Source organism: Hylobates moloch, unplaced genomic scaffold (assembly GCF_009828535.3).
Source record: "Hylobates moloch isolate HMO894 unplaced genomic scaffold, HMol_V3 SCAFFOLD_19, whole genome shotgun sequence".
Lineage (NCBI taxonomy): Eukaryota > Metazoa > Chordata > Mammalia > Primates > Hylobatidae > Hylobates > Hylobates moloch.
Genome location: NW_026652294.1, coordinates 63,331,719 through 63,344,999, shown reverse-complemented (window position 1 = coordinate 63,344,999; position 13,281 = coordinate 63,331,719). Strand labels below are relative to the sequence as shown.

The 13,281-nt window shown below is 41.0% G+C and overlaps 1 protein-coding gene across 2 annotated transcripts in view; it reads right to left on the bottom strand.

Annotated features, from left to right (window-relative positions):
• Window positions 1–13,281, bottom strand: part of TTC39B (tetratricopeptide repeat domain 39B) — a 141,609-nt gene that overhangs the window by 97,139 nt on the left and 31,189 nt on the right. For both annotated transcript variants that reach the window (XM_032138262.2, XM_058431720.1), the window contains exon 2: window positions 8,293–8,327. In XM_032138262.2, the coding sequence (XP_031994153.1) occupies window positions 8,293–8,327 (35 nt within the window). The remainder of the gene's footprint in view (window positions 1–8,292; window positions 8,328–13,281) is intronic.

The following is a 13,281-nucleotide window of genomic DNA, read 5'->3' as shown; positions in this document are numbered from 1 at the left end:
TGATATATTCATATAAATGAATATTATTCAGCCATAAAAAGGAATGAAGTGCAGATGATCCCCAACTTAGGATGGTTCAACTAACAATTTTTCAAAATTATGATGGGTTTGTCAGGGTATCCAATGCATTTTCACTTTCTATATTTTTTATTTATGATGAAGTTATCAGGATGTAACCCCATCATGAGTCAAGGAGCATCTACCCATACTACACATTCTACGACATGTGTAGACACAAAATAATACATATTAGATTATTCCATTTATATAAAATATCTACAAAAATTAAATTAGTGGTTGCCCCAGCTAAGAGTGACAGAAGTTAGACTAGTGGATGCCCCAGCTAAGAGTGGGAATAGATAATGACTATAAAAAGGCACAGATTTCTTTTTCAGATGATAAAAATGTTTTGAAGTTAGATTGTGGTGATGGCTCTATAATTCTGTAAATACATTAAAATGCATTAAATCGTATAATTAAAATAGGAATATATATGAGATATAAATTAATATTGCAATAGAGCTGTTTAAAAAAATTCTCTGAGTGGAGAATCTCATTAGAGGTTTTTTTTCCTTCCGTACCTAATACCAAGGTTGAAATATACACATTTCCTTACTGTGCCTTCCTGCAAGATGATTTTATTTTTCCTTTCCTTTATGCAAGGTCTCCTACAAAATTCCTCATTGTGTTTTTTCTTCCTTCCTTAGGAATATATAAGAAACAATATGAATGGTATCTTAGATCCAATAAAATCACTGTCGACTTGATTAAGAAAATCAAATTAAGAGAGGACAAAACTCCCTTTCCAGACTCGAGTAACATTTATATTACCTACAGGGGAAAATTGGGGCCAAAAAAAACAGCAGAGAAAAATGAAAACAAATCTAACTCTCCCTGTAGTTACTATTTATAACTTAACCACTCTGAAGAAAAATATCAGATGTTTTCCAACTATCATTCACCGATATTCACCCTTAATTAAAACAGACAAAACTATTGTATCACCAAATGACCTAACCGAATGAGGAAAAAAATGGCCCTAAAAGCCTTACCTCACTCTCATCTACAATTTATGGTTCGAAAGAGAAGGTATGGAGAAGGAAAAAGTTCATGAGAAATGTTATAAAACAAAATATTTTTATACTACACTTGATCTTAGACAAAAGGCCAAGAAGCGATCAAAATATTTTTATTGCTATTGTAAGCTTCTAATTACCTGGCTAAAAAAATCTGCCTATTTCACCTTCTACAGTAAGTACAAATTCAGAGCAGTTCTTGAGAATACACACATTCATCCCCACTGTATTCACACCACCTCAGGACTCCACTGAACACACATGAGTTTCTATGTAAGGATAAATTTGAAATTTCCATAAGATGCTCTGGAATATGAAAGACCACTGCTGAGAATATATTAAACCTGCATCTGTTCTAACAGTCTTTGAACCTAAGTTTGATCTGTCTCCCCTGACTTCTCTAAACTACCATGAAAAGAAAATTTTAATTAATCAGTGCCCAACCAGGACTCCCGGTTAGATTTTTGTCCCATTGCCCACAGTGGTTTTTATGAGAAAGAGGTTAATCAAAAACACCACCAGCCAGGTACAGTAGCTCATGTCTGTAATCCCAACACTCTGGGAGGCAAAGGTGGGAGGATCACTTGAGTCCAGGAGTTCAAGACCAGCCTGGGCAACACAGGGAGACTGTGTCTCCACAAAAATTAAATTAGCCAGGCGTGATGGCACCTGCCTATAGTCCCAGCTACTTGGAAGGCTGAGGTGGGAGGAGCACTTGAACCCAGGAGTTTGGGGCTGCAGTGAGTTGAGAACGCACCACTGCACTCTAGCCTGGGAGACAGAGTGAGATCCTATCAAAAAAACAAAAACAAAACACCAAATCACGATGACTGTAAGTGGTTAGTCCATTCTCCCCACTAGACAAGACCAGGAATCCTCCATGGCCCAACTTCGTTTGTGTCCAGGGCCCCATTGGTGTTTCAAACCCACTGCTCTGTGCTCTGGCCACTGTCCTCAGAACTGTTCACCCGGCATGTCCCCACTTCTGACCCTCTGCACTGGCTCTACCAACTGAAATGCCACCCACCCCTCAAAACCCAAAGCAAATGCCAGCGCTCCCATCTCCCAACCAAAAGATAGCTTTCATTTGGAATTCCCAAAACACTATATTTAGTCTTCACATGCCATAACACAGTTAATTATCAACAGATTTATTATACCCACCACTACATTGTCAGAGATGGCAACTGGGCACTAACACTGAGAAAAGGGACACTCCGTCATCAGAGCACTAGAAGTGCAAACCAGCATGGAGCTGTTAAATCAGGAAGCAAGAAACTATGGCTAATCTAGAACCGCATGTTATTTGTGACAAATTTCTATATATCATGCGACAGGTCTAATTTACAATTCCTCCTTAAGAGGTCACCTCCTTATGCCAAACAGGTCATAAAGTTCACAAACTATTTTAATTTTTATTTTTTAATCCTATTTATTTTATTATTATTATTTTTCGAGATGGAGTCTTGCTCTGTCACCCAGGCTGGAGTGCAGTGGCACAATCTCAGCTCACTGCAACCTCCGCCTCCCGGGTTCAAGTGATTCTCCTGCCTCAGCCTCCCGACTAGCTGGGATTACAGGCATACGCCACAAAGCCTAGCTAATTTTTGTATTTTTAGTAGAGATGGGGTTTTGCTATGTTGGCCAGGCTGGTCTCAAAACTCCTGACCTCAGGTGATCTGCCCACCTCAGCCTCCCAAAGTGCTGGGATTACAGGCATGAGCCACAGCACTTGGCCTATTTTAATTTTTAAAAAGAACATGGTCAATGTACTACTAACATTTTTTTACGTCTCTAATTTTTCCTCCAGTTCTAAATGGTGGAGATTTTTGTGTGATCTACCAGTTTTAACAGTTTTATTTTATTTTGTGTTATTTTAACTATTTTGAACTAGCAATTTCTCAAAATAGTTAAAATAACACAATCGTTACCACAAAGATCCAGAGGCAGGAAAAATCTATGTTAAGAGTGGTAAATTCATTAGGCAGAAAAAGAAAAATAAGAAACTATTTCCTTTGTGGAAACAATTTAAGGCCTCCTTCATCTGTTAGTGTGAATCCTTTCATTAGGCATTCAAGAGAAAATATTCACTGGAAGAAATTAATCATCAGGTTGGCAAGAGCACCGCATCTTGATACAGAGAGACTGAAGTACTTGCTCTCTGCACCAGAAACATAAGATCAAAATGTATGGTTCAGTTAAGTGTAAGGAAAAAGAACTCTACTAAGTTTTGCAGAATTCACAAACGGAATGTTACAGTATCACCAATTTAAGAGGAAATGTGAGAAATATTACAAACCCTGAAATTAGGACAAACAAAAAGTTCACATAAAAACAACTGAAGAAATTTTTTACAATTACCAGGTATTTATAGTCAGAGGCCGCTGACTTGAACTAGAAGTCCATCACTTCTCCTGTGTCTCCAGCTTGCCAACTGCAGAACTGGGGACTTCTCAGCCTCCATAATCACATGAGTCAATTACTTACAGCAAATCGCTTCATATATAGACATTTTATGTCTCCTATTGGTTCTATTTTTCTGGAGAACCCACGCTCTTACAAGGGAGAGCAGAAAAGTACCGATGTTCACTGAGCACTTACTATGTGTTTTACTCCCATTATCACATTTAACTTAAATTTCATTTAATCCTCTCAATAAATCTATGAGAGGAGAAAACAAGCTCAGAGAAACTGCCCAGGCCTCCCAGCCAGTAAACGGCAAACTGGGACTACAGTTCAAGTCTGACTGTCAAGTCTGTGGTCAGTCCCGTCTCCCCAGGAAGGTACATGTAGTTGTGTGCATGAAGGCAAAATGAAACCACACCGCTGTGCTTTGGAGTTTTATGGCTGTGTGTAATATTTTCTTTGTTCTCTCACTGCCATTTTTTGTCATCACCAACAAGCTCTGCTTCGGAAACTACCCCCTTACAATACCTCTCAGAACGCTGTAAGGCAAAAGTATGCACAAGACCAAAAGGCAAAGTTTATTAAAATCAGGTCAAAATCAACTGCAGACTCTGAATGGAGGCCTCTGCTACAAGATTCTTCGTGTACAGACTCTAGCACCTAATCTGGCTACCCCTTCTGGCTTTGGGCTCTATCTCTCTCTACTAGGAGAAGGGTTCCTATAATGTGTTGCTATAACCAAGGTGAGAGGAGTGGAACAATTCAGCAACATTGGAAAGGACACACAAACGTTTAAGCGACAGTCTAAAGGACACGAGAAATAATGCACACCAGAAACCTAAAAGAGCAAGATAAATTCTAAAATGGGGAAACCTTTGGATTTGTTAAACTGAGCAGGACAGGGAAGTTAAAATTAGACAAGAGGAAGAAACTGCTGGCAGATAAATACAGCCACAGAGAAGTTCTGGAGGCAATGAAGGGAGAATGTGTGGTCATTAGAAACTGAGGCAGTGTTAAGGAGCTACAGTCTTCAGCATGAGAAAAACTATAACAGAGTTGACAGTAGAATAAAAGACACCAAGACAATGCTTCTCAAATTCCCCACTTTAAAAGTACATGAAGCGGTTTCTCTAGCAAATATGAAGGATAAACAAGCTGAAAAAATCTAATGTACAACATGAGGATTATTGTTAATAAGAAATAGTACACTGTATTCAGGATTTTTGCTAAACTAAATTAGATTTTTCCTCCTTGCCACAGGAGGAAAAAAAATGGGTAACTAGGCCAGGCGCAGTGGCTCACGCCTGTAATCCCAGCACTTTAGGGGAGGCCAAGGCAGGTGGATCACCTGAGGTCAGGAGTTTGAGATCAGCCTGGCCAACACAGTGAAACTTTGTCTCTACTAAAAATACAAAAATTAACTGGACATAGTTGGCAGGCGTCTGTAATCCCAGCTACTTGGGAGGCTGAGGCAGGAGAATTGCTTGAACCCAGGAGGCAGAAGTTGCAGTGAGCTGAGATCACATCATTGCACTCCAGCCTGGGCAACAGAGTGAGACTCTGTCTTAAAAAAAAAAAAAGGGTAACTATGTGAGTTGATAGATATCATCATTTGTTCTCCTATAGTAACAATTTTACTATATATGTGTCTTATAACATCATGTTGTATACCTTATATATATACAACAAAATTTATTTTAAGGCAAAAACAAAAAGTACACAAAGGGGTTTCTGATAGTCACGAATCAAAAGCATCTCCATCACAGGAGTCATTTTGGTTGATGTTCTGAGAACCAGACAATGCTAATACTAAACCATCTAACTCGGTTGAACAAGAGTTGTTTTTGTGCAAACACAGGCATCTAGATCAAAGAAACTGAATGGAAAGCCCCAAAACAGTGTGTTATTATTTTAATGAACTTATTTGACAACAGAGGTATCAAATATAAATTGTTTCCCTCATGGACCTAACAAATGGTGCTGGAATAGTGGGCTAGCAATTTTAGGGCTGGTGTGAGATAGGAATCTAACTTCAGCTGGGTCGAATTTAGGGCTTTTGTTTATTTGTATGGTTTGATTTTTTTTAAAACTAATAGATGTTAAAAACTGCTTGCAATGCCTTCCTGAGGTCCCAAAGGTAAAGCCACTATCAGCCTACTGAAGCCAGTGGGAGCTGAGAGAAGCACAAGCATCAATGTACACTGCTCATGGGTCACACTGCTCCCAGTGGTCAGTGAGACCCATCCTCCTCTGTGAGGTCTGCACCCCTCTCTGGTGCGTGTAGCATGCTACCTCCCGCTGGGAAAAGCAGTGTCTCCTCTGGTGAACTCCAATCACCAGCCCCACGGCCTGATCCTTTTCCATCCCCTGGACTGCGATCACCTCAAGCTCAATTCCTGCCAACACCAAGGGAGGAGCAGGGTTGAATAATTATAAGATTTCTGAACGGCGATCACTTGCCCACCATAGAAGTGATTTCTTAAAAATCACATAAACAGATTATCTTCCAAAGAGTACTGTACAAAAAGGGAGGAGGGGAAAAAGGGCAACTTTACAGTGGAAAAACCTGACAAACACTACCCATGACATGTGACCAAGTTCAACATCGGTAGTGCTAAGTCACATTGATATCGTGGACCTTTGCTATGATGTGACAAGAATGGCCCTTTCCATCTGGGGTCTTCTTCCCAAAAACACATGACCACAGTCAAATCATGGGGGGAAAGAAACAGACCAATCTCAACTGAGGGCCATTCTACAAAATAACTGACAGTACTCCTCAAAACTGTCAAGGTCACCAAAAACGAGAGTCTGAGAGACTGTCACAGCCAAGAGGAGCCTAAGGGGACGCGACGACTAAATGTAAAGTGGTATCTTAGGTGGGATGCTGAGGCAGAAAAAGGACACTAGGTAAAAACTAAAAAAATCTGGATAACGTATGAACTGTAGTTAACAATAATATATCCATATTGATCATTAATTGTGACAAATGTACCATGCTAACTTAAGAAATTAATAATAGAGAAAACTGGGGTGGGGTACACAGGAATACTCTGTACTACCTCCTCAATAATTCTGTAAGTCTGAAACTGCTCCTAATTAATAGGTTAATCCCAATCACGATTAAGTTTTTAAAAAAAAAAATCATATAAACGTTAAACTTTTGGACAAAATAAAAACGTATAATTCTAAAATAAAGAAAAATTGCAGTCTGGAGGAAATATCTATAGCAAATATGACAAAAGATTAGGGTACACATAATTTAAAGTCCGTAAGTATGTTAAGAGAAACATTCTGAAAAAAGCCAAGAGACAAAAGAAAACTAGAAGTCATACAAAAGATGCAATGTATTTTTTAAACAATTTTTTAAAATACTAAAGTAGGTATCATTTAAGTCGCAAAACTGTTTTTGAAATAATACCCAGTGATGATAATGTGACAGTTTAAACCACTTTACTTATATAGTATTGGTAGCCAAGTAAATTGATAATACTCTTGTGGAAGTACTGTAAAACAAACGGTGCCCCTCTACCCGCACCTGTACATGCACATGTTCAAGCCCAAACCCCCAATGTGATGGAATTTAAATATGGAGCCTTTGGGAGACAATCGGATTTAAACGAGGTCAGGTGAGTGGGGTCCTCAGGATAGGATTAACACCCTTATAAGAAAGGACATCAGGCCAGGCGTGGTGGCTCACGCCTGTAATCCCAGCACTTTGGGAGGACGAGAGGGGCAGATCACAAGGTCAGATGGAGACCATCCTGGCTAACACGGTGAAACCCTGTCTCTACTAAAAATAAAAAAAACATAGGCAGGCGTGGTGGCGGGAGCCTGTAATCCCAGCTACTCAGGAGGCTAAGGCAGAATGGCGTGAACCTGGGAGGCGGGGCTTGCAGTGAGCAGAGATCGCGCCACTGCACTCCAGCCTGGGCAACAGAGCGAGACTCCGTCTCAAAAAAAAAAAAAAAAAAAAGAAAGGACATCAGAGAGCTTTTGCTCTCACTCTCTCAGCCATGTAAGAACACAAGAAGAAGGAGGGAGTCCGCAAGCCAAGAGGAGAGCCCCTACCAGAATCCCAACCATGTTGGCACCCTTAACTCAGACTTCTAGCCTCCAAAATTATGAGAAAATAAATTATTGTTGGTTAAGCCACCCAGGCTATTGTGTTTTGTTATAGCAGCTGAAGTTAACTAATACAGAAAGGCAATTAGAGATATACAAAGAACAATAAACATATTCATCCCTTTTAATTCAGTAATCCCACATTTGTTATGTCAACCTTTAGAAATAATTCAAAATATAACAAAGCTATACACATGTAAAACTTAGTTTTACATTTTTAAGCCAGTGACAACCTAAATGTCTAACAATGGAGAAGCAGGTAAGTAAATTGTTATATTCCACTTGATCTAATATGATTTAGCAATTTAGAATTATTACAAAAACTATACAGGCTTACATTGAATGCTTTTAATAAAAGTAAGTACAAACCAAACACAAAAATCTACAAAATGAGACTGACATAAATATGAACAACTATTAAAAGAGTTAGCTATAAACAAATAATTTGCTGAGAAATTTTATTTTGTTACAAGAAATAATACTCAGAAATGTATCTGAAAGTATTATTAGATAGATCCTTTCTTAAATATAATCACATCCTCTTTAATTATAGAAAAGTGACTTTTTTTTTCTGAAAATAGCCACTGCAGTACTCTCCAAAAAATGAGAATGAAATATTTGCTTTTTATGTAAGACAACAATCAATTTTTCTTTACTACATACTTTTTATTATGTTATTACTTACATTGAGATGGTTTCCAAGGCATCTTCGAAAATGTCCTGGGGGAAATAAAAAATACAATGAGTTTCTCAAGAATTCTAAATGGGTTTCTCAAGAATTCTAAAAGAGAAAATGAATACACGCATTGGGGAGAGCGGTCTTGGCAGGAAGGTATAGCAGGTAGTAGAATCAATCAACTTAACGCTCGTGGAATTCTGTCCACAGAAATCAAGCACATGAATTTCAGTGAGGTTTAATTTTTTTTTTTAAATAAGGCTGCTAAAATACTCAGCAAGTGATCAAACTGGCCTAATGAAAGAGACTATGATGTCTTTCATGAACTTACCTTTCACTCCTAAATCTCATTCATCCCAACTATAGAGTAAAATAAATAAGAGGACTTGCCCGATGTAGTCTTTTCTTTCTCCGTGGCTAGCCAAGTGAGCATCCTCTGGGCCTTCATTTCACATATGGCACCACCCTCTCAGCTCGTCTCCCTGCCACCAGCCTTTCCCCCAGTTTACTCTGTGCCACACAGGATAGCCCTTTGCTTCATGCCACTGGCCTGATCACAGCTGCAACAGTAGAGAAATGCACACAGTCACATGCACTCAGAAGTCCACACACGCACTCCGCACTCAGATACAGTGACTCACACACAATCTCACAGTCACATATACAAATACACATGCACTCACTCAAAAAGTCACACATTCACAACAGCTCCCTCATAGCTGCAAAAACCAAACCTAAGCTCCTCATCCAGGTATCCGGGGTCCACCACAACCCAGCTTAATCTTCCAAGCATCCTTCTCTGACATCCCTACCACTCTCACCATAGCCCAAGCCATGAGACCTCCAAAGGGCCACCTCACTGGTCTCCCTACTCCTGTGCTTGACACCCTCCATTCAATTCTTCACATGACAACCATATCATTCTTTTACTTCATGTTTTTGAATAAGCATACACCATTCCAGTTTTCTAGACCTCTTCGAGAGCTTTCCATTGCACTTAGAAAAATCCCAAACTCATTCTCCCTATCTACAGAGCCCTAAAACAGCCCCGCCAGCCTCTGACCACATCCCCTTACTCACTCGACTCCAGCCACAGGTCTTTCTTTCCATTCCTTGGACAAGTCAAACATGCCACAGCTCTCTGCACTGTCCCCTTTCTTATAATGTCCTTTGCTCAATTATTCCCATGGCTGACTCATTCTCATCCTTTGATTTTCAGCTTAGAAAGCCACCTCCTCAAGAAGAACATCTCTGATCACCCTAATTAAAATTACTAGGAATAGCAGCTTACTTACAGTTCCTCATCATTTCATTTGTTTCATTCATAGCACTTATCATAATCTCTAATGATCTTCCTTGTTTACTTGGTTACCCTCTGTCTCCATCAGAGCAGGCTCTTACATACACAGAAAAAACACCAGCGCTTTGCACCAGGGTTTGCTCAATAAATACTTGTTGCCTAATGAATGAATGAATGAATGAATGGAACCTGGACCACCAAGGGACTTACCATACCACACCTCATTTAGAGTTATGCACAGAAATGAGGAAAGCGGGCTAGGGATCTTTTCCCTTGTGTGGCCATTAATACTGAACAAGGTTTAGACCATACTGGATTCTGCGGTGAGGCAGAAAAAACAAAAGTGTAAATACTAAAAAGAAGAACCTGGCCGGGCACGGTGGCTCACGCCTGTAATCCCAGCACTTTGGGAGGCTGAGGCAGGTGGATCACAAGGTCAGGAGTTCGAGACCAGCCTGGCCCACATGGTAAATCCCTGTCTCTACTAAAAAATACAAAAAAATTAGCTGGACGTGGTGGCGTGCACCTGTAATCCCAGCTACTTGGGAGGCTGAGGCAGGATAATCACTTGAACCTGGGAGGCGGACGTTGCAGTGAGCTGAGATTGTGCCATTGCACTCCAGCCTGGGTGACAGAGTGAGACTCCGTCTCCAAAAAAAAAGAAGAACCGACTGGGCCTGGTGGCTCACACCTGTAATCCCAACACTTTGGGAGGCCAAGGCCGGTGGATCACCTGAGGTCAAGAGTTTTAGACCAGCCTGGCCAACATGGTGAAACCCCATTCCTACTAAAAATACAAAAATTAGCCAGGCATGGTGGTGCATGTCTATAATCCCAGCTACTTGAGGAGGCTGAGGCACAAGAATCACTTGAACTCAGGAGGCAGAGCTTGCAGTGAGTCAAGATTGCACCACTGCACTCCAGCCTGGGCAACAGAGCGAGACCCCGTCTCAAGGAAAAAAAAAAAAGTTGTAAATAGTGGTAGAACTGAGTTTGAATTTGGGACCCTGACCTATTAATCTATATTAATATCATACTCCATAAGGGAGGTAAAATCAAGGGCCAGCACACAGGTTATCATGTGAGTAGTTACAGAGAAGGGAGGAAAACATATTCTCCAGGAACCCAAATCTCACTATGATAAGCCCAGCTCACAGTCCCTCTGGCAGCTCTGCTGACTCCCTCTGCACTTACCTTTAACAATAATAGGGTACGTGGACAGCCCACTCCTGGAAGCCTTCTGTGCCTTCTCCTCCTCCTCACAAACCTCAACATGGACACTAAAATACTTACTGAGTGAGTGACACAAAGGATAACTTGGGAAGCCAACCCTCCGTGTAAAGAAGATAAGACTAATACTTTCATCTAAACAAGAAGTATTCCCACCCCTCCATCAAAAAAAAAAAAAAAAAAAGAATATCAAGCCAGGTGGTGCACACCCATAGTCCCAGCTACTCGGGAGGCTGAGATAGAAGCATGGCTTGAGTTCAGCCTGGACAGCATAGTAAGACCCTGCATCTAATAACTTTTTTATTAAAAAAAAAAAAAAGATTTCAAGAATATCAAAACTCTCCATTTTGTTGAAACAGTAATCACAGGCAGAGAGTTTTCCAAATAAAGCATATATGACCATAAAGGCCAGACAAAAGGTGGAAGTGTCTTAATTTTAAAAAGAGGAAAGGTGAAGAGAAGAACTAAGATTTACTGAGTACCTATCAGGTGCCAGGCACCTTACAACCTTACAAAAGCTATCTCAGGTGTTCCCCCCAACATACAGCAAGTTAAGCCAGTTGTAGTTTAATTACTTGCCCAACATTACACAGCTGGTAAGTGAAGAAACTGGGGTTCAATCTCAGGCTTAATGCCAAAGTATTTTATTAATGTTAATACAAACTAACTAAAACTTGGAAATTAGATAGTTGGGCAGGATGGGGAGGGGGTGGGAGATGAAGGGGTGCCATATCCTCTCAATGTAATATGATAGCATTGCTTTACAAGCCTCCCAAGGATGATTTAACTCACTAGAAGAGTGTACTTGTGTTTAATTTTGCCATCTGCTGTCTGATTGGAGTCCGCACACTGTGATGTTACATGTTGACTTACAGGTTTTTTAGTGGTGAAAAAGATTACCTCAAAGATTATGATTTTGCTGCTCTGTAAGACAGCAGTTCCCAACCTTTTTGGCACCAGGGACTGGTTTTGTGGGAGACAATTTTTCCACAGATGATGGGGGACAGTGAGGAGATGGTTTCAGGATGAAACTGTTCCACCTCAGATCATCAGACATTAGATTCTCATAAGGAGTGTGCAACCTAGATCCCTTGCATGCACATTTCACAATAGAGTTAGCACTCCTGAGAATCTCATGCCACCGCTGATCTCACATGGGATGGAGCTGTGGTAACGCTCGCCCGCCCACCACTCACCTCCTGCTGTGCAGCCTGGTTCCTAACAGGCTACAGACCAGTACCAGTCCACGGCCCAGGCACTGGGGACCCCTGCTTTAAGGTATTGCCCAGCTTTATGTATAACCTAGCAATCTTAATCTAACATTCTTCCTTAAGCCTATAAATACTAGTTCCTCAAATACTGTTTGGATCAATTTACCATTTCACTGGTTTTCTAACTGGAGGATGAAATAAAATTTTGACATGTTCATTTTATATCTTTATGAGAATCTTATTTCCAATTCTGGGAAATTATACTTGGACATGCAGATCGCCAACCGCTCTCTCCCTGGGTACCAGCAAATACAGTTTCCTGCATCCTTGGGAAAAGTGATGTGGGGTCCACGTGGAGGATGAAACACTAAAAGGCAGAGACTGCTCATGCCTCTGTTCCATATCCCTATGGACGGACCAGTGCTTCCTTTTCCTCCTGTCTGTCTTGGTCCCCACACTCAGTTCAAATTCTATCCCTTTTCTGCTGCTGCCTCAGGAAGCTCCTCTTCCTTGTGTGAGATTCCCGTCAGGGCCCTTAGGTTTGGCACTGACAGCTATTCCACAGTCTCCCACCTGGCCCTCGGTAGACACGCATGTATTCTTCATGTAGCAGAACTAGATGTTTCCACCAAAGTCTCTTTGCTTCTCCATACTCACCATGAATTTCCTAGTGCCCCTCCAGTGTTGGTTTCCCTTAGCTCCCCAGTACTGGTAGGCTCACCGTGTGCCCTCCAGTTACAACACGCACAGTCAGAGGAGCATCCAGACTCCTTCCACTGTAAGTAAAGTAAGACAGGAGAGCTCACACTGCCAACAAATACAATATGTTACAGGAAAGCCTCGGAGTTTAGTTCCCTCCTTAAAGGCAGCTGCATTTGCCTGCCCTACTCCCACACCAGGGCCAACCTTGAAGTGCTACTATTGTAGGGCCTGGTGTAACAGATGTTTTCATCGAACCACACCTGGCTCCCAAATCATACACTGCCTCCAAACAGTATCTAACTTGTTCAAGAGCCTATCTTGACTCTCTAGTTGGAGTCAAGCACCATTCTACTCTTTATGAATCTGCTTTCTAGCCCAGCACAGTACTCTCTACTTCATGGACTCTTAGCAAATCATGGCTAGCTAACTGACTGGCTGAGCACCCTTGTCTAGAGGTGGAAGGTCCTCACCTTGAGCAGTTTCATTTTGCACATTAAAAAATGGGCTCACCTGTTAGTTGAAGGATTCCCTAGGTGAGCTGACAGATGTAAGGCC